This window comes from Lytechinus variegatus, chromosome 4 (assembly GCF_018143015.1).
Source record: "Lytechinus variegatus isolate NC3 chromosome 4, Lvar_3.0, whole genome shotgun sequence".
NCBI classification, from domain to species: domain Eukaryota; kingdom Metazoa; phylum Echinodermata; class Echinoidea; order Temnopleuroida; family Toxopneustidae; genus Lytechinus; species Lytechinus variegatus.
Window position 1 is genome coordinate 29,684,628 of NC_054743.1, and position 22,997 is coordinate 29,707,624.

The window sequence follows — 22,997 nt, forward strand, 5'->3', positions numbered from 1 at the left end:
TGCTTATACTAACTAAAAATGATGACCTACTTAATAGCTTTCTTAAACAGATGTGTCTTCAATAATGCTTTGAAAGAAGGAACAGACTGGGTCATTCTAATGCATTTCTTACAACGCCCCACATAGGGTAAATGACAATTTAAAAATTCATAATTGACATCATTCACTCACTCATGCTGCATAACACCAAGGGGCTGATGGTTCTCCCTTTCAAACTTCATCCTGGCGCAGATATCATGGTAGTCTTGGTTACGCCTCTCGTATTCCTCCATGTGGGCTGCCAGATGAGAGTTGATGAAGCAGAAGGAGGTGTTGTGGAAGTTGAAACGCACTGCCACAGCCCCTTATTGCCCTGAAAGAAGAATGATAATGATATCAATAATATGAATTAAAGCTATAAAAGGAATGTAATTTGTAGCACACAAAGATTTCAAGAGTAAGTACATGGATGTAAAATCAGGGCCAATCTCACAAAGAGTTACAATGATCCGATCAATCGCAACTATGGACGGCCAGCAACATCAACATCTATTATGCATGTTTGTTCAAACAATTTTCTAGCTATGATGTAAAGTGGTTACAGAGGTGTGCGCTTAGCTGGCGACTCTCTGTTGCTCTGTCTTTGCATTAAGATTAATTGTGTTATTTGTTTATGTTACCTTATCTTTTGTATATATATGAGTCTTTGTATGTCATAGAAGCTGCTAGACAAGTTTTGAGTGATTTCGACATATTGTATTGTCAGTGATTGACTTTGATTTATATTTTGCATATGCCTATGCTGTACATGTTAGGTGAGTTTGTACTTGCTGCCATACTGTGTTTCTTTCAATGTACTTGACTATTCAATGTCAACCATCCGTGTCATTCTTTCTTTATGTGTACATGAATGTGATTTGGTTTAACAATGGAGATTATCAGGGTTGTCACCTTTGTTATGGTTCTTACACTGGCCAGTGTACATGTTGTTGATTGTCATGTAGTATTACAGTATAGACCCTGTAGTGTAATATCACCATCTAGAGTGAAAGTTATTGGATCACATATGTTGTACTATTCCAACTCGAATGCCTCTTTTAGGTTGAGAATACTTATATCTGGTGATGTCAGTCCAAATCCTGGACCTATGTTCTCTGAGAATTGTACACAAGCACTCACAGATGACAGACATATTGTTCATGATGTGGTGGGTAAATCTTACACTAGACTTGATCTTTTCCAATGTAATGTTTTACCCAATAAACTACAATACCATTTCCTCCATCCTGATGTTTTGAGAAATATCAAGAGGTTAGGAATAAATCGTAAACTCAAAAAGAAAGCTCATCGTGGGAAACGGGGAGGTTGTAGAAAGCAACGTAGAATCCCAGTACTTACTGGTATCTCTCAGTTTAGTCTGAACAACAAATCTTCTGTACAGGGAATTAATCATCATAACTTGACTGTTATAGATACCAATAATAAAAAAAGTTCATGAGTCCTGTTTAAATATACGTTTATGGAATGCTCACTCTGTACGTAATAAGACATTCCTACTCAATGATTATATTTCTGAACATGATATTGATGTAATGATTATAACAGAAACATGGCTTCGAGCAGAAGATCCAGTCGTCATTGCAGAATGCCTACCAGCTGGATATGCGGTTCTGAATGCTCCAAGACCAACAGATCCTCATGGCGGCATCGCGGTTATTTTTAAGTCTCCACTTCAACTACAGCTGAAAACGGACAACTCTATGAACTATTCTACATTTGAGCTAGCACACGTTTTAGCAATGCAGGTCAAGTGCATTTCTTTGTAGTCTACCGACCACCACCTTCTGTGCAGAATCAGCTCTGTACAGCGGACTTTCTTCGAGAATTTGATGACCTTACTGCTGAGATATCACGATTGGCAGGGCGAGTTCTTCTTCTTGGGGACTTTAACATTCACGTCGATAAACCTTCAAAGTCTGATGTAGCTCAGTTCCTATCCATCACAGAATCTGCTAACTTGGTTTAACATGTCATCGGAGCTACCCATAACATGGGTCACACTTTGGACCTTGTAATGACCAGAGATGAGAGTAATCGTCAAGGACAATACTCTGCAGACATCGGTCCTACCCGTCATGGCTGCATCACTGAAGACATTGTCATTCATCAGAGGCCCATGTCTGATCATCACTGCATCCGGTTTGTACTCAGGTATCCTCGGCCGGTGGTTAAGAAAGTTAAGCGGACTTTCAGGAACTTCATGGAAATGGACATCGAAGGATATAGTGAGGCACTGATTGACAAACTTAATGACTTGTCCTCGGCGAGTGATGTTGATTCAGTTCTTACTGCGTATAACACATCTGTTGCAGCCTGCGTTAATGAGTTTGCTCCACAGAAATCATGTCTCCGCTCCACAAGGGTTCGCAATCCTTGGTTCAATGAGGAAATCCGTACTGCCCGTCGAGAAAGAAGACGGATTGAACGGAAATGGATCAAAAGTTCTTCTGACACTGATCACACATCTTTTAAGCTAGCTAACAAGCATGTTAACGACCTCATAGTTAAGGCTAAGCAAAAATACTATACGGAGTTACTATGTAAAGCCAATGTCAAAACAGTTTTTAATGTTGTTAATAATCTGCTCCACAAGAATGTTAAGTTTCTCCCTGAGTATGATAATCCTCTTGATCTAGCAAATCGTTTTTCTTTGTTCTTTGTCAAGAAGATAAGTGATATCCGCAACAATGTCACAAATACACCTGAACCTAGAAGTGTAGAAAATCAGGTCAGTTCTTTTCATGAAAGTATGTTGAATTGTTTTGAGGTTGTCAGTGAGGATAATATCAAACGCATTGTGAGCAATATGTCTAATGCCACTTCTTTATCAGATTCTCAACCTACTTGGCTTTTGAAAAAACTTGTCAATTGCAATATTCCTACTCTGACCTCTATTGTAAACAGCTCATTATCATCGGGTACATTTCCAGATGGTGTTCATCAGGCTATAGTTACACCAATAATCAAGAGAAACAATCTGAATAAAGACACATTATGTAATTACAGGCCTGTTAGTAATATTTCACATATTGCTAAAGTGATAGAAAAGGTAGTATCAATTCAACTAACAGAACACGTAAATGATAATGGCTTATACGATCCAATGCAGTCAGCATATAGATCCTATTTCAGCACTGAGACAGCCCTTTTGAAATTGCAGAATGACGTTCTGTCATTTTTCGATCAGCATAAGTGTGTTTTCTTAGTCTCATTGGACCTAAGTGCAGCTTTTGACACTGTGGATCATACCATACTACTGAATCGCTTAAAATCTCGATTTCACATATCTGGTATAGCTCTTAAATGGTTTAAGTCTTACCTGACTGGTTGGTCATCTAGGGTAAGCATAGCCGGGGAGTTGTCTGACCCGTGGGTCACTGAGTTTGGGGTACCCCAAGGGTCAGTTCTCGGGCCGATTCTGTTTAGTTTGTATATCACTCCCATCTCTGACATTATTAATAAACATGGTCTACAGTATATTTGTTATGCAGATGATATACAACTGTATTGTTCCTTTGACCCGCGCTCTTTTGAAAATATAAATGAAACACTTGCGAAAACCTCTCTTTGTATTTCAGAAATTAGTAGGTGGATGTCATCTAATTATCTCCAGCTGAATAATAGCAAAACTGAATTCATAGCTCTATGTTCTTCTGCCCGCCATCTGCAATCAATATCACATATCCAGCTTAATGTTAATGGTCAATGCATCCCCATCTCCACTAAAACTACTGTTCTTGGAGTATGCATTGATAACATGTTCACACTGTCTGCTCAAGTAAATCAGGTTGTCCGTAATTGTAATTATCATCTCAGCAATTTGTGGAGGATTCGTAGATTCATTGATCTTAAGACATATCACCTTGCTGTGCGAGCACTTATCCTTTCTCGGTTAGATTACTGTAATAGTTTATATACTGTTTTGTCAGCTAGAGATAGAAGAAAACTTGAGGTTATACAGAATCGTGCCGCTCGTTTAATTTTTGGCTTTGGATCCCGAACTCATACTACACCCCTACTTAAGGAACTCCACTGGTTACCTCTATTCCAACGCATTCAGTTTAAAGTCTGTTTATATGTATACAAAACTCTAAATCAATTAGCACCTGAATATCTTAATGATACCATCAAATTATACACACCCTCTCGTAATCTTCGTTCAATCACTGACACATGCAGACTTTGCATTCCCTTGTCAAAACTCTCCTCTGCCGAAAAACGGTTTGCTGTAGCAGCTGCCAAGACTTGGAATGCTATCCCTCTTTCAATAAGAAATGTTTCCAGTGTTCTTAGCTTCAAATCATCCCTGAAGACATACCTTTTTCCTCAATAATTCACATTTCCTTTTTATCTTGAATATTGTATAGTAATCATTGCAAATATTAAATGTTGCCTACTTTTGTACGCGCTATGGTACTTTTTGTTTTTAGCGCTTCTTAATACCCATTATTATTATTATTATATTCCTGCATTCATTGTTTTCTTGAAAATTCACTGTGCTTCTCTTTGGTTACAAAGGACATTGTGCAATTTTCCTGTAGAAAAAATATGACATTGATGGATTTCCATAGACTTACAGTTGATTAGATCAATCATAACTCTTTGTAAGACAGGGCCCTGGGGGCCATCCCATAAAGCTGCTCATAACTTAAGAACCACTGGTGATCCTTTCTTGTGGTAAAAGATATTCTACATTAAATGTTCATTGGTGATTATTTAGCGCGTAAGAAAGGATCACCAGTCAATCTTAAAGTTGCTCTTAACTTACAAACAGCTTTATAAAACACCCACCTGGATCAGTTACAATCAAAGTGAAGATTGCTCATATAGATAAGAACATGTGGGACAGGGAAAAGGACCTGACATCTAGTTGGAGTGCCATGCTTATTTTACCCATTTCTCAGAAATTATACATTTTCTGCCAAAGTTATTTGGCACAGATTTAATTATTTTTCAATAAATACAAACATTTGGGTGGTCATTTTTTTTATTCTGTTCAAACTCATTTTGTGATCATTATAGCAAATGAAACTTATATAAAATAAATGAAACAAATTATTGACAAAAATCTCAGTATGCCTTTTACAAATTTAGAAAACTACAGATATGTATATAACCAATTTTTGAGCTGAAGTAATTCTTAAATGGTACTGATTATGACAATAGCTATTTTGATACTTTCCTTTCAATCCTACATTACTTCCTGTATTATGGACAATTTGGTCAAGTATTTTGTAAATGTAGCTAAGAAGAATCGTTCCATTTTTCTGGTTCCAGAGGTGAACCAAAGATGTTTGATGGATTTAAAGATAAATACCAGTTGTGGTAACGATCTCACAGTGAGTTCGAACAGAATGCAATGACGTTACCACTAAATCTTTTGTTGTATATGAATAAAAAATATGTGCCAAATAGCTCTGGAAGCAAATGCCTAATTGCTGAAAATCAAGCAAATTAAGCACAGAATTCCATCAAATGTCAGGTATTTATCGAAGCAATATTAATACACTCTCCCACAAGTGCTCTTCTGTGTTAGTGATCAGTAGAACTATCAATTTTGAGCTAAGATTTTATGATTTTACAAAGATAAGTTTACATTAATGTACCAGGGAGGTGTTTCACAAAGGTATAAGTATGACTTAGATTCGCACTTAAATACAGAGTTGCGTATGGTATGAAAGGCTTGACCGCACTGGTCAGATCTTGTCATGAGGACGCGCACTACTGCGTATCTATCAATAAAATCACGCATTGCATATCATGTACGCATCGGCATTTAAGTGCGACTTAAGTCATACTTAAATCTTTGTGAAACACCTCTAGATCTAGATGCATGATAATATTCAACGTTGATTTAAAAGATTTTCTCATGAAATAATTGTTTGCTGCAACTACTGTCTTTTACCTTTAATTGTCCAAAAAAAAAGCAATTTAAGATCTGCATGCTATGGGTTAAAGGTTCGTACTTACCATTTTCCCCATGATGCCTGTACCGACCGTTTCAGCTATGACCTCATCAATGTAGGGATAGTGTCTCTCTTGAATGAATACTAGTAACATCATACCAACTAAACGGATCAACTTCAGCTATAGCAAGAAGAAATACATTGTAGAATATAAAGATAAATTGAAAGCATATTCACAAGAAATACAGTGATGCCAACCTGATCAAGAACAGTTCAGTATTTGGTAAGAAAATCAGTATTTTCACAAAAATACCATAGGACAACACATCAACTGAAACTTAGGAAATCAGTAATTTGCATGGAACCACCAGTATTCTTTCTCATTTTTAGTAATAATTACTGAAAACCAGTACTACCGGTACTTTGCACCTCTGGAAATACAAGATGTGGATCTGTTTCCTGTTTGTAAATTATGGGGTTATGATGACATCACTGCATTAATGAATCCACTGTTTATATTAACTAATTAATATAAAAGGTGGATCTATAATGCAGTAACCTTATTAAACAGGAACACTTATGAATTTATCACTCCGCAGCAAAAGCGCACATTTATTACTCAATTTTTCAGTCGATATATACAAGCTGACATGGAATCTGCATAAACATCAGCTTCAAAATCTCATTTGAGAATGCTGGCCATAGTGGTTACCGCATCCCTCATTGCGGAGATGGTCATTAGTAACTAGATATCTGAGTAAAGAGGGAGTAAATGATATCAATAATAATCTACTTTTGAAAAGTGTATAATATATCGAAACAACATCTCAATGCACTTCAGAGATATATCATCATTATCCCAGTCATCAGTTCTTGATTTGCCCGTATACAATGTATGTTCATTCTCCACTCCATGGAGAGCATTCTTACAAGTTTCAATAACTAGACATACTACACCGGGTTTCACATCCTACCAGGTACCAACCTGGGTGGAGAGTGGCAAGGAGCAGATTGATGCCTTGCCAAAAAGATGCAAGGTCAGGGTAGAATTAGAATACAAGCCTACCTTTATATAGATGCCATCTTGATGAAGGCACATGACAACCCTTTTATGCCACTCCTCCTCCCTGATGGAATCGTTGAAGAGGAAAGCTTCCTTGCTAAGATCTAACTCCTGGAAACCTATGGCATACATGTCAGGAGGCTTGGGGTCGGCTGCTAACCAGTGCCTCAAGTCCTCTGTCGCCCCCTTGCCATTCACGTTCCATGTCCCAACAAAGACCCTGAGAAATAGTTATAAAAAGTTTAAGAGTGTAACAAAGATCTTTTTCAAACAACGTGTTGCATAAATAAGAGTGCATTAATGACAAAGCAGATATATTGATATGATTGTAGGTTATTAAGAAGCACAGATGCAGAAATTGACTGCTCAAAGATTCTGAATGAGTTAGATTTTTAGCAACATGGTCTGTTTATGAAATTCATGAGATTACTTGAATGCCCAATTATAAAGGATAAATGTCCACTTTTAATGGTTTTCTATTCAGAATTTTCTTATAACCTTGTATGTTAAGTTATGATGTGACTTTTTCCTTGAGACTAAAAATGGAAAAGAGGACGCTACTTAATTATGTATTATCACTTATTGTACGACGCCTACTTAGCTTGTTGTAAACGAACAAATGGGAGGCTGAATGTCAAACATTTGTACCTTTGCACACATGACACACCATCCAAAATGTACCATTGCACGGCTTTAGGAGGTGATGTCACAATACAATTTAATTCATTGCACTCAGTAAACAATGAAGGTGCAATATGCGTATAGCCTGCTGGCTATTAAATGCGCATTGCTGCCCAAGGTCATGAGTGCTTGTGGGAATTTGCTTATCGCTTTCAATATTTTTGCTCCCTTTTCATAGATTACTGCAGAGAAATTTTTTTTCTCATATTTTCGCTAGATTCTGAGGCGTTGTACAACGTAAATAGCGAACATTCATAATCGTGCGATGGTGCGAGATTTAACATTCAATGAAAGAAAGATACAATCTATTCACTTCATGCGATATCTCGCACCATCGCACTTATGCCTATTGGCTATTTGTATATCATTGATGAAAAACAAGTGAAGATAAACTTGATCAATGTGAATCAGATGCCTACCTGAAATCATGAGGAAATGTGTACTCTGCTTCCCGTCTTTTCAAGATCTCTTCTCTTATGCCTGCCGGTTTGAAAGGCTTGACAGACGCGTAACCCAGCGTATCTATATCAGGTTGAGAACCCCTGTAAACAAATGAGAAACATGAAAGACAAAAAATTAATGGGAATATGAGGTCCACAAATACACTCCTGTCAGTGGAGCTTTTCATGAAACAGTGATTTTCATTGTTATAAGCTACTGTAATTCTTGCACATGATTGGCTCAGAGCATTTGGTTAGTGAAAATCACTATTTGTTTTGAGAAACACTTCCCAGCTCGATCTTTATGTTTGTCCAACACCATTTTTTTTTTATCATTCCCAACTATGTAAAGGTATTGGCGTACAGGATTTAGCACACACTGGCCCATCTCCGACATGATCTCCCTTTAATTATACAAGAATGCACTCCTGTTGATACATTTGATAAACTCAAAGATGTGCCTATTTATTGCTTCCTCTTCTGAAATGGCCATGAGTATTGTCTGTTATTTCTTGCAGTATAATTCTTTTTTTTCTAATTCTCTCATTGTGTCTTGGTTACCCTTAGAATGATAAACATTGGTTTGACAACTGATTAAATGCATCAGACATTCATTTCTGAAACTCATTTCATTATAAGGGAAAGATACCATACAAACATGTCTGAAAACATGAAAGAGGTACTAGGTTTGAAAATATTTTTCCTCATTTGTAATTTACCCTTTCTTGTATTTCTCTAAGTTCTCTTTACTTTTGTGTTTTGCTCTCTTCTAAGTGCCTTGAGCATTTAATCAAAATGGAAAAGATGCTATTGTTATATAAATCATATGTATTATTATTATGATTTCATGTAATAACATAAAGTAATCATGACATAATCAGCCCATCTAATGAATATTCATGACATGCATATAACTGTTTTCACAAAATATTCGCAAAAATTAAAATTCAACAACTTCCATATTTGTTGTCGGATTTTGAAGAAATTTTCAGCATTTCGCTCTGTGCATTTTACTTATTTGATATTAAGGTATAATTGCTCTCAGCCTGGAGTACCCCTTTGGGCCCTGCAATATGAAACTTACATTAGGGATGTCTTGGGTGCCTCTAAGGTGTGTCCATCTAAGTTGGTATAGAAGGTACTCCCTTTCTTTTCCTCTTCAAAGTGATCGTCCTGTGCATGCAACCGACCATTGCTGTCTAAAATCAGACTCCCAAAATGATCCTCAAACCCAGACCCAGGCAAACCTACTTTGTCTACACCTACAACAAGAAAGAATGGGATAAACATTAAATTGTCTTGAACAGGTAACAGCTATTTTACATTTGGTGTTATAATCATGTAAAAATTGACCTAACACCAACACCAAAAGGTCAACACCATACTTGAAATCACCCATTGCTGTCTAACATCAGACTCCCAAAATGATCAAACCTACTTTGTCTACACCTACAAGGAGAAAGGATGAAATAAATATCATAAAGTACACTGTAATTGTCTTGAACAGGGGACCTTTCATGAAAGTTGTCAGCACTGACAAGTTGACTTTCTCCTACAGTTACCATAGTAACAGTCAGAGGCCAGAGCCTTTCAGCCAATCAAAACCAAGGATTTCACTGAAATTGTTAGTTGACATTAAGTCAGTGCTGACAACTTTCATGAAACACCCACCAGGCAATGGGCCATTGCTGTCTATCAAAGACTTCCAAAATGATCTTCAAACCCAGATCCAGGTAAACCTACTTTGTCAACACCAACAAGAAGAAATGGAATAGATAAAGAACTCTAAAAAAAACCTTCATTGATAAAGTCTACTTTACATGAAGTTGTGTGAATTTGCTTACATTGACAGGAATAAGACATTGTATTTTTTTCTCATATTGCGGCTCGTATGTACGTAACATATCCTTTGTCTGTGAATACAAGTGCTCCTGCGACAATGCTGGGCTTTATTTCGTCTATGATGTAGGGTTAGGGTTGCAATAGGGTTTTATGTTAGGTTTAGGGTAGGGCATAGTGTTGAATCAAGGGTTTAAAGAGTATAGAAATTATAATGGAGCAATTGTCCCCAGAACAAATGTCATAGTACCCTTTCGTCGGATGGACTGAATAAGTGTGTATAAAACAGCAACTGAAACTTTAAAGTCAATCAGTGAAGTTCATAGTCTTGTAGTGTTCTACAGGCCCTGTCACATTGTTCCGTGCAAGCCTTGCAGGTGAGTTTTGCGGGTAGCAAAAACAATTACCAGAACTCCCACGCAAGGCTTGCACAGAACGATATGACATGGCCTTTATAGAATAACTTGTTTTATACCATTTGTGAGTCAAATTTCTATTAAAATCTAGGCTATTTCTGTGATCACAACTGATTTTACACAATGCAGACTTGAAAGTAGATCGATTAAGTACCAAGCAATCATCTAATACCTGATGATGTATTTATAAACATTGAAAAAGTTCTCTCTTCAAGACAGAAGGCCAACTCATTTGGTGCAATATAGTCCAGTTTTCACTGTTAGAAGTACGGATTGAGCATAGATGATTAAAAAATAATGCAGTGATCAAACTTATTCCAGAACTGCATTTTTTACAACACTGGAACAAATCTCAAATTTCTATAAAGTAGGAATCACTTACTCGATGTCGATGATGACGATGATGAGGATGACGATGAGGAGGTTGAAGAAGAAGATGAACCATCAGCATTATTACCAAAGTCTTGTGATATCCTCCATGCTACAAAAAAAAGAGAAAGAAAAGTAAGAAAGAATACTCAAAACTACAATCAATTACTTTATATACAGTAGACCTTGTAAATCTATAATACTCAAATGTTTTCCTAACTGATGAAGCATATTCACAAGATGCTTTCATGCCTAGTGTTTTTTTGTCATGCATGTAATACTCAAAGTTCTTTAATGTCAGAATAAAACTTTTAGCAATTTGTGTAACTGTTTGAATACATTTCAAATCTTTTTTTTTCAATATAGTACACGTACTTTAACTCACTATTACATGATAAAAGCACAAAACAACAGATTTGGTTTACAGAACCTATTGTTCTCTGCTTTTAGAGTGTAAGAGTGAGTTAAAGAATTGTGAATGAATAGTATAAACTTTTCATAGTTTGTTTCGGTCTGCTACAGTGCAGATCACTGGAGGTGACCCATGTATTGACTGCAGTTTGATATTGGTTTATCTGTATGGTATTAATCGACACTACAGTTAAAAGCAAATTCCAAACACAATTGCAGAACAAAATCTTATATAGGATGTCATACCCCACATGAAACGTACCTTGTTCATGTACACAGCACAACTGTACACATCTCAACAATGGTTTTATAATCGAGCTTACTTGTCAGTTCTAAAGACTAAATAAACATTTGCATTACAATGTCTAAGTACTATTAACATATCAAGAATGTACAGATAAATGTACACACCTCTTACCCGATTTGAACTGCTGCTAAAGGTATTTTAACCAAAAACACTGCTTCAAACACACTTCAATTCACCATTGAATGCATGTATGTATATTCCCACCAGGAACTACTACACATATGACCATAGTATCAGCACTGCTTGCCTAATTAAACAAAGTAATTAAACCGGTCACAGTGACACAAGAGTACACAAATGGGACTATTGTTGACTCTTTTACTGATATGCAAACAACATTAGCTTAGTTCATCATAGGGATACAAGCAAGGGGGTTTGAATTCAGGTTGTAAAATCCAAAGTCTTTATAACTTATAACTTCACTCTCAATGAATAAAAATAGACAATGTTTGTTTAATTAATCATGGTGTCATTGCCAAATAAACCTCTTTGGAATGGTTTACAAATTAGGGATACCTAGATTCATTATGGAGGGGGGGGGGAGGGGTTGAGAGAAAGAGAGTGTTCAAATTAGCCCTGCCCCTGTATAAATGTACATCTTCAAAGTTAAAATAGTCTTTGTCAATGATATATTCCATCATAACTTCCTCTTTATAAGTTTTCAATACCACTGAACTTTATTGATTTCCCCGAAAACAAATCAATGAAGAAAAATAAAACACAAAATGAAATAAAAACAAAGTCAAAGAAATTATTGATAGAGGTGAAAGTCTGTGGTATTTTTCTGTTTTCCAATATTCATCAATTTATCACACATCATTGTGCAATAAACAACATGAACAAAAATAATAAAAAGTACAAACAGGTACACAAGAATACACAAAATGAAACAACCCAAAGCAATCATCACCATCACTAATTTATTTCAGTCTGCATTTTCCCTCTATTGACTCTCGCACCATGACAACACCCATTCCTTCAACTACTTTCTGTCCTGATAAGCATCCTCCTGTGTCCCATTAAATTTTTTTTCTTAATTTCTTTATGCAGTCATTAGTATATATCCATGCCAAAAAGAATACTCAATAATAAACCATTTTTTTAATGCATTAAAATAAAGCTAACACACACACAAACAAATGACAGTACCTTCCGATGTTGAAGACATCGCTGGGGCCTTGGGATGTACCATGTTACTTGCAGGGGCCGTGCCAACAGTACTGTCTAATAGATTCTGCTCCGACGCCAGCTCACTCTGCGCTTGAAGGTTGACGTAGCCGTGCAGCACGGGGTCGGAGGTCACACGATTCATGGACGGAGGAGGGGGTTGGTTGACGCCCCCTGCATCGAGGAGGGGCATGGTTTTAGCATGGGGCATGAATGGGTTAGTACTGGCAGTAGGGTTGGTAGTGGTGGTTGAGGGTGCCACTGGGGCAGCTTGGGGGGAGAGGGGGGCGAAGGAGGACATCCCAAAGGGGTCTGTGGGCGTGGTCGTGGAGGAGAGGTTGAGGAGATCAGAGGTTGGTTGTTGCTGGGCGCTGGCTCCTTTGATCTGGAGCTGGTAGCGCTGCATCCAGAAGAACTGAGGGACAATACCCTGCTTCACCTTTTCAAGACAAGCTGAAAATAAAGGCATATAAGAGATGTGAAAGGCTTGTCAGTGGTGGTAGTGAACAAATATATCATTTTCTTGTTCACAAAATATGATCTCCACATTTTCCCATGACAGTGCAAAAGAACACATTTTTCTTGAGAGTTATGGTACAATGTTGAATAACCCTTCTCAACAGGAGGGGAGAGGGGCAGCAAGATTTTCAACAGACTTGTTTTTTTCTTCCAATTTTCAGTTTTTAGATATCAAGCATCATCTTACCTTACAACTGAACAATATTAATTAAGCTAGTAAAAAAACACACATAGAAAAAATCATCTACTTTTCTTATATATGACACAGCTGAATATGACTCCATAAAAACAATGGTGACTTCATAGAAGACATCGAAATATACAGACTAACTCTGTAGATTAAAATATAATTAAAATCTTTCATTTTCTTTACTCAAAATGTCATTTTTACGAGCTATTCATGTGGTTCACATACCTGTCATTGATTTCTTCACATTGTTAAAGAAATTTGAAGATCGTTGAGCGAAGGGGACCTCAATGACCAGATTGACCTCTGCAGTCTTGATGTGCGCCCTCACCATTGCTTGGTCTCTTGCAAGGGTTTCTGGGAAATAAAATGGTTTACATTAATATCCATGTAATTGTAAAGGAATAGAATGGACATACTTGCATACACATGAATAGTCTAGGCTAGCTACATGTACTTGGCTTGAAAAGTTTACAGCTGACTTCCTATCAGTCAACCTCTCTTTTTTTATAGAAAAACAAATAATTGCCTATATGTATAGGCCTACGGTAAGAACAATTTTCAGATCAGATTCAAGAAGCAAAACATGATTTAATAATCATCTCTTCAAAATTGAATTTCATCAAATGAAGTGGAACATACATGTATTTCTGTGGTCTTATCAAAGAGATCCGACTGAGGCAAAATCACCTGTATCTGATGTTTGAAATGAGTCATGCAAATACACATACATGTAATAGTGAAAATATAAAAGCCTCTTGTGAAATTCTGGAGTTCGTTGTCGAGATTAGTGCAAGTTCACCATCAAAAGAATGGGCCAAAATTTTGAGATTTTATCAGTGACTTGTGATAAAAGGGGTACTCTTCCAACAGTTTTGAAGTGTATATTGAAGCAGAAAGGAAGTCATAAAGTGGTTCACACTTGTTTATTAAATCTTTACTGTATGCGCCAATGTGACAGGTGAAAGTTGGAATGAGGAATTAGATACTCTGTTTTGAGTACAATGTAAGCACTAGTTTCATTTTAAGGAATCAAGAAATACATTTTGTCACTTGTTTCATATGTTACAGACATTTATCTTTAAAAAGAGCAACATCACATAAATGATACATTGACGATGTACATGTATAATTAATATGGACTTGAAGATTCAACTATGGTCCCAAAAGAAAATGAAACAAAAACTATTTAAAGCCAAATGAAAGTTAAATAATAAATGGAAACAAAAATGGGTAAGGATGATAATACAATGTCTCTATTTACACATGTATTCTACAGTCTACACCATCAGTTTCAGGGTACAGTACATGTTTTTAAAATCCTCAAAAGTCGAGTCTGCTATTAAACACATAAAAAATGCAATACAGAAAATAATGCACAAAAAATTCCCCACTTGATGTCGTGATCAAATTTCCTTGTCATAATAATTGAATGGAATTGGATGTGTACATGTATGTGTAATCTGAGCACTCAGTATCCCTCCACCACTTAAGATTAAAGTCCAATCGAAAATAACTCTTGAGATTGATAGACTAGTGACCTATCAATCACCCATAGACATTTTATCACTCATCATCGATATGAAGCTTTGAATTGGTATGCAATTTGCATGAAATTTGTCAATTTTAGCATCCTACCAAATAATGCTATGTACTGTACATTGTAAATAACAGGTGCACATCTTCCTCATTTTACTGTGCAGGTGTACTACTGGAAATTGTTTGCTTGAAAATTTGGAATGTACATGTACATTCATGTAGGAAATTAAAATACATGTATATGGCTATACATCTTGCTCTTTAATACATGTACTGCATGATACATGTATGATGGCATGTACAGCAGTCACAATTCTGTATTGATTGTAAAGGTTAAAATCGCATTGTTCTAAATATTAAAATTGTGTGATGTATATTAAAAATGATTTAAAAATAAACCATTAATTTCTATACCACTGTGTAGAATGTATAAAAAATCAAATAAACTGCAATTTTATTTACTATCAGGGAACACATTTTAATTCTGATGTCTGGGGCGGGTTTTCTGTCTTCTAATCATTCTGAAATACCTATTTCTACAGGGGCTACATGTACATGTATTTTTAAGGACATTTCAGGGGTGTACATGTGTTCCTCCACTCTCCCTGTGTATTTTTATAGGGGGGGGGGTCTTTATTTGTACATTTAAATACAGACTTTATACTACAGTACATATCATTGCAATGCTGGAAAAGTGCAATAAATGAAGCCTCCGTGTATTTTGTTGTCAACAGACAAAGAAAGTGACTCATTTTTTTTTTAAATGGCCCTTTTTCTTGATTTGGGATATATATACATGTACTTCTCTTTTATGCTCTACATTATTAAAGCTAAGCCTATAAAAGGACCATTTCTGAAAGCCAGTACATGTGCATATTTCCATATAAAACAATATCTTCATTTTCCTTTTTGACAAGAAACACATTTCACAGAGTTGCTTCCCTTTGTCATACATGTACAGTCATGTAATGTAGAACACCAGGAAAGCACAAAGCACTATGGCATAGCAGCTTGCAAATGACCTCAAAAATGAAAAGCTTTAAAAAGTCACAACTCCCATCTATCTTTCGATGCATTTTCATAGTAGAACTTTCTATGCATACATGTCTACATGTTCAATTCAATGCCTTTCTACTTTGAAATTTACCGGTACACAAAAGAGGACCTCCCCTTTAAAAGGTAGATGCCAGTTGTGATAACGATTTCAAAATGAGTTCGTACAGAATCCAATGAAATGATCATCAAAGTGTCTGTTTGAATAAATAAAAAATTGTGCCAAAGGTTTCTAGAAGAAATTGTGTACATGTAATTGCTGAGAAATTAGCAAATAAGCATGGGATTTGGGTCAAGCGTCAGGCTGACATTCAAAGCACTAATGACACACTGTCCCACAGGTGCTTATCTGTGTTGGTGATCTTCAGTGTGAACATTTTCCAGCATAAATTTCAAGAATTCACAACGTTCAGTTTTAAACTGTACCAGATTTAGATCCTCGATGATATGACAATTAAGCCTGGTTTTACATGCTTTCTCGTGAAATCAGTGTTTACTGCAACTACTTTCATTTAAAGGGGAAGTTCACCCTGACAAAAAGTTTATTGTAAAAATAGCAGAAAAAATAAAAAATATTGCCGAAGGTTTGAGAAAAGTTCATCAAATAATTAAAAAGTTATTAGAATTTCAATTATTTGATTTGTGACGTCATATGCGAGCAGCATTCCTACATAGCGAATGGTAAAAAATCAATGAAATGTCATTTTCTCAGAAAATTGAGAATGGTTTTCACTGTAACTTTTGTATATCAATAGACAAATCATTTCACACCCGATCATGATAAGAAAATAAAATTAAGTCATCAGGAACTATACAAAATTTGAAATTCATGCATTTTATATTACATAACACATGGGGCAGCTGCTCATTTATGACGTCACAAATCCAAAATTTTGAACTCTAATAACTTTCTTACTCTTTAACGGATTTTCCTCAAACCTTCACCAATATTTTTTACAATTTTTTCTGCTATTTCTACAACAAAGTTTTCTTCAGGGTGAACTTCCCCTTTAATTTCCACAACACTTCTATCTTTCAACTTTTCAAGCCACCTGTGTGCACTGTGCATAGACTCTCACATATTGATTTCCTGACAAAATAGTACATGTAGGTGTACGAAACTTTGCACACTAGGTCAAAAATACATGCACAACTACATGTGTACCATGACATTAAAAAAATATGACATTACACACAATGGCTCTGAAATAACTTGGGTGCCTGAGTTGTGCTGATCAGAGGGAAATACATACATATATATACAGTGGATTTTATTTTTGGTACAGGTACATGTAGCATTAATTTGATTTCTAACTAAAAGACAGTGAAAAGTGATAAAATGTGGCATACATGAACGTGCATGATCTACAGAGCTATTTACTTGACCACAGTAAATGTATTGTGAAACTCTCATTTAAAAAATCCTTCATAGACAAGACAACACAATACTCTATATAAAATGATTTGAAAGAATGATAGCCTAGCCTGATGATCAGCCAGGATATTACATAACTTTGTATTGTTTTATACTGAAATGTATTTTTGCATTATTTTCCAAATAAGAAGAAGAAATTTCCAAAATTATAATTTTTCTTTTAAATTACAGTTCCACATTATTAGCATTTTCAGATTTCTCAGGAACACATCCATGGCTTGAAATGGCATTTTTTTCCTCCAAAATAGGAATACTATACAATGTATATATATACAAAATACATGTAGGATCACTTGGCAATACTGTGTACAATGTATATCCTGACAGACAAATTAACAAAAACATCTGTATTGTGAGTTTCTAAATCAGATTTCTTTCTCTTAATATGCCAATAGGTTGCACATACATTGTACAATGTAGAATCTATGTACTGTACTGTAGAGCAAAACCCCCATCTATATTAAACATACGTACATGCACCCTACATTATAGTACCGTGTATCTTCATTCAAAATTCATGATCCTTATTATGAATTTGTACAATACACTGCATGTGTTTGTCAATTAAGACTCAAAATATTGAATTGTTACATGTACATGTACAGTACTACTGTAGCTGCTACATACAGCATTGCAAGATGTACTTGTATCGTATTTGTACAATAATTTGATCCTTTGTGCGAATGGGCATTCAGTAAATCATAAAAAAAAACAAATAATTTCATCATTTTGACAATTATCACAATGTGTTTTGTACAAGGATGTATACCGGTACTTTAATTTTGATTTTGTTCAAAATAATGCTCACTCGCTTTGCTCACTTGCAAGATGAAAGATGTTTTGGTTCAATCACAAAACCAAAAATAAAGTATATCAATCTGACAATCAAAATAAACACTTGATTCGATTCCAGAAAGGGATACAGGATTCATGAACATGTTTGTAGGGCCTGTACATGTAGGCCCACTTTTCTCTATGAAAATATGACATGGCACTCTAGGCTGAATATATTTTTAAAAAGAGCAAATTCATAGAGCAAAACTTTGAAAATTTCGCCCAAATAGATAAGAAATAAAGTTTAATATTCAATTAAAAAATGAAAACAATGTACCCTGTCATGAATATATGCAATAGGTGGGCTAATGACATGATTCACCCCCTCCCCTTTAACTTTTTCTTATTTAATAACTTAAATTATAATTAATATTTTCACATAGTGTCATTTTAATTTCCTACAAGTCCAATGTCAATGAAATTTGCAGTGTTCTCTGTTCGCCTGATTTTACTTTTAATACATGTACCTGTTCAAATCAAATTATTTTCAACCTGGACTTTGTAACACAAAGGTTTGCAACGAATTGCAAATGTAAAGAACCGCACTGATTGGTCCCTGGTCAGTATTTTAAACCCTATGCGCTTGTAACATTGATAATGATTGGTCAGTTCATTTAGCGATTGATCGCTAATCTTTGTGTTACGGAGCCCTGGGGTACCTTAAAGTTTGTATTATCTAAACCCACGACAAATAATATCTGGTATGCAAGAAAAAAAAGCCCTTTAATGTCTATTAAATGAAACATACAAGTACAGGCTGTACTTGCTGTACAGGTAAATCTAAGTGCAGATATGCCAAGCTCAAAGACCAGCTATGCGTGAGATTTTCTGTGAATTTGAGTGAGATCACAGACATTGTGTACAATGTATATGGGGATAGGCTGTGATAGTTGCGTGAGACAGAGATTTGAGGGGATGAACAAGAGTCCAAAATGCTTGAGTCTCATGCATAATACGTGAGACTTGGTAGCTCTGTAGGTGATTCATAATAAGAGCCAGTACAGTAGTAGATTTTTAAGCACAAGGTGCGGGAAAGTGCTGCAATTGAGTTTATTTTCATTCAATTTTTTTATGGACAGGGTATCCCCTCCCCATTTGAAAAATTATGGATCTGCCGCTGTGCCAAGTATTGTGCATCTACTCAATGGTGAAATCAAACTCGCATGCTTTTATTATTCTCACCTGAGGAGGGCCATGCTGGGTATAAAAAATAAATGCAAGCATAACATTGAAATTATAAAACTTTGAACAAAATTAAAATAAAACTCAAATTTCGAACATTCAAAATCAATATTAAAGCATCATTAAAACATTTTATCAAGCAATCTATTAAGGTATATACATGTAATATGTACTGTTTATTTTACATAAACAGTGTTTAAACATCTGAATCATGCTTCCGCAGACCTGTATGCATTAAAAGTGGAGCATGTATTTGAGTAGAAATTATTATATGTCGACATCATACATGCATCAATAAAGGTGTATGTATGTACAAACTGTATTGATTGGACAGTCATGGCCCTGTGAGGCAGGGGGTGCTGGGGGTGAAATCCCCTTTTTTTTCTTATCAAATTTCTCAGAACCAATTTGATCATTTAGTAGCGAAAGCCTTCCCTTTTTTCAAAATTTTCATCAGCACCCCCAGTGAAAAAAAAATCGTTCCCAGGGCCGTGTGTAGAGTCAAGGGGAAGGGGAAGGGGGAGAAGAATACTGCAGTACAGTCATTTTCAATGGAAACAGATTACATGCATTTGACTGCATGCTACATCATAATAAAAGACAACAGGCCCACAATGGTATCATATTATATGAATAAGCTTCATATTGTGAAAGTAGATCTCCATAATTCTATAATTTTATAATTTTATTTTTCTATTAAAGACAACACTGGAGAAAATTGAATTCATAATGAACAGTTCATTATTAAACAGTAATGATGAAAAATTAACTGGAGAACTGATATCATAATGGCTTTGCTTTTCTTGCTGCTGGTAATGATGATGAGAGCAATAGAAGAATACCCCACATGTACATGTACATCAACACCAAACTATGATAATACCAATAATACCATTTTGCAAAATTTCACCCTTGACAAAAAGTGGGTACAATGTACAATGTGCAGCAGCTATTTTACTTAGTTGTCAAAAATAAATAGATTCCCTTTTCATTCAGTAGGATTTAAAAAAAAATATCTTCTATAACTTTCTCTTTCACCCTCTTGCAATTAAGAAAGAACATCAATTACTTCCACCGAGCTATAAATAGCTATTACATGCATTTTGGTTGCCATCTGTCATTTGAAAGTACATACATGCACAGGTTTATTTTTATTATATACTTTATTCAGTGAAGTGAAGTGATAAATTTCTCACCTATTGTGTAGCTGAAATCTCCCTTGATGGGGAGTGCACGGACGAGTATGAGATCACTGCTCTGCTTAATGATGTCGGGTCTGGTGAAAATCAGAAGTCTGAATGCAAAAGAAATATGAAGATAATTTTTTTTTAATGCTTTCATTTTGATGGCATAATGTGATAAAGTATTCCATGATGGTCAAGTTCACTGACCCCAAATGACATTCTACCTTGGTCAAGTGCACTGAAAGTCATGCAAGATAAAGATACTTGATTATCCTTTAATGTATATTTCATATACTACAGTACTTTTTGAATTATGATGACATTTCAAAACTTAACCTTGGTTAAGATTTCAATGTTGACGCCACTGCCGTCACCATGGCAGCCATTGAAACAGCAGTGCCTATGTTCTTGCTCTGCTATGTGGGCAAAACTGTGTACATGTAGTCCCATACATGTAGGTACTGTATTCTAGTCTAATAGTATCACATTTTTGGGTATGATTTGGATTCTCATTGAAGACATTTTAATGCTGGACACATTTCATATTTTCTGGTGTGTATAGAAAGAACCCTTAATATTTACAAATTCTGCATGAATTTCAAGTTTATGAGTTGAGATAGAGCAAAAAATAATTTGGGAAATCAAATCACTTATCATTAATACATCTGTAGTACTAGACAAAGACTGAAGCAAAACCACTCCTGCCCAGTTCATTGAGGCCAAAAGCAAGAAAAATGGTACAAGGAACATGTGATCGCTTGATCACTCCTCTGGCACGTTGAACATTTTTTATTTTTGGACAGATCTCAAAAGAGATCTCAAAAGTTGGTTTCCATAAATACACCACCCACACAATCTTGTGGTTAGGATGACGTCATCATGTTGGGGGGAGTCCCACTTGTTGAAGTCAATTGTCCCGAGGGTCAGGATCTCTCTAATTAAGTGATCAAGAAAATTGCCTACTCCTTTGTCCTTCAAATGGCTACTTGGGACTACCATGCATGTCTGAGTGTCTGTGGTCAGTCCAACTGTCTTAAAGCAGAAATGACTTGATCATCACTGAAACTCAATATTACATGCAGTTGAGTGATTTCACAATTACTGGGAGATTAAATGTAATGATAAATAAAAAGAATTGATTATGAATGCAAGGAATTTGAAAAGTACACTTTTCTAGAACAGATATATGTGAACATGTAGAGTGGTGCTCAAAATTTAGTGAACCTCACCAGAAAATAAACATAGGTCTATTTTTAGAGTGTTCAATTTCTGCCATGATTTAGATATTCATGTAATTGTGAAGCCAAATGATTATTATATAAGTTTGTTTCTCTGGGCTCATTAAACATTGTAGTGTTGTTGTCTACATTCCGCACTCACTTTGGAGGAGTGCATTTTGTGACGGGGGTTCACTATTTTACTTTTGAGCAATGTACATGCCTACATGTCCTACAGTGTACTTTTGAAGACTGGAAGTACAACTTTTACAGCAACTGCAAGATTTCGATTTGACAAGGGTTCTTGTCTACACCCGTCTTTGATCAAAACACCAGATTTATATATCAAATACTGTAAATCTAGTTCTTTCAAACTCTGTATGAGATCCTAAATTATCATTGCAAAAAAATCAGGTATTGTCAATCATTAGAGGGGGGGGGAAAGAAAAATCATACATGTACATACCCTTGTTCGCCAACTCCTCTTGCTGCCGTTGGGCAATGGACGAGGGCTAGCAATCGCTTGCCCTGTAACCAATCAGGAACAAGTGTCCCTTCCAAATAGTGTAACATATATTAGTCAAGGTAAATTAAAATTCCCAACAAATAACTTCCATTTATTTGGAGGTGGGGCTGGGTTAAATCAGGGGCCAGTTGCAAAAATAGTTGCGTTTAAACGCAAGTCAAAAAATCAATCGCAAGTCCCAAATGCACGCTGTTGATTGGTTGAAAATCAAGTTGCGCATGATTTTTAGAGTTGCGATCGATTGCAACTCTTTCTGCAATAGGCCCCAGAACTTTCAAGCATTTATTAAATGATTTAAATCATAATGAATGTGTTAAAGGGAAGTACTTTTTCAAGTTTTGCTTCCTTAAAAGTCAGTTTTGCTTTCGTTTGCATCAAAGGATGCTCAAACCATGGATCCTAGTAGGATCCATGCTCAAACATAAGAACATCTAGTCAAGTACTTTGAAGTTTACACAAGATGGAAATTTTAGAAAGATAAAACTAATAATTGGGTGGCGTTATTATTAAACTTGGGAGTGCGTATTTTGCAATAATTTTTTTCTCAAAAATTGCAGCATTCTATTTAATAGGCCTCTTGTAATTGTAGTGCTAAAAAGAAGAAAGCAATTTAAACATTGAATTGCAATTTGAAATTTGCAGAAATACTCCAGTATTTATGGAAAAGTGTAAACTTTGGTGAT

The 22,997-nt window shown here is 35.7% G+C and overlaps 1 protein-coding gene across 1 annotated transcript in view; it reads right to left on the reverse strand.

Annotated features, from left to right (window-relative positions):
• The window catches only part of LOC121413800 (inositol polyphosphate 5-phosphatase OCRL-like), a 36,143-nt gene that overhangs the window by 12,612 nt on the left and 534 nt on the right, over positions 1 to 22,997 (reverse strand). The window contains 11 exon segments of the mRNA XM_041606757.1: positions 172 to 352; positions 6,006 to 6,126; positions 7,012 to 7,228; positions 8,109 to 8,231; positions 9,214 to 9,391; positions 10,767 to 10,865; positions 12,621 to 13,091; positions 13,573 to 13,701; positions 19,388 to 19,402; positions 20,584 to 20,681; positions 22,255 to 22,352. Coding sequence (XP_041462691.1) covers positions 172 to 352; positions 6,006 to 6,126; positions 7,012 to 7,228; positions 8,109 to 8,231; positions 9,214 to 9,391; positions 10,767 to 10,865; positions 12,621 to 13,091; positions 13,573 to 13,701; positions 19,388 to 19,402; positions 20,584 to 20,681; positions 22,255 to 22,352 — 1,730 coding nt within the window.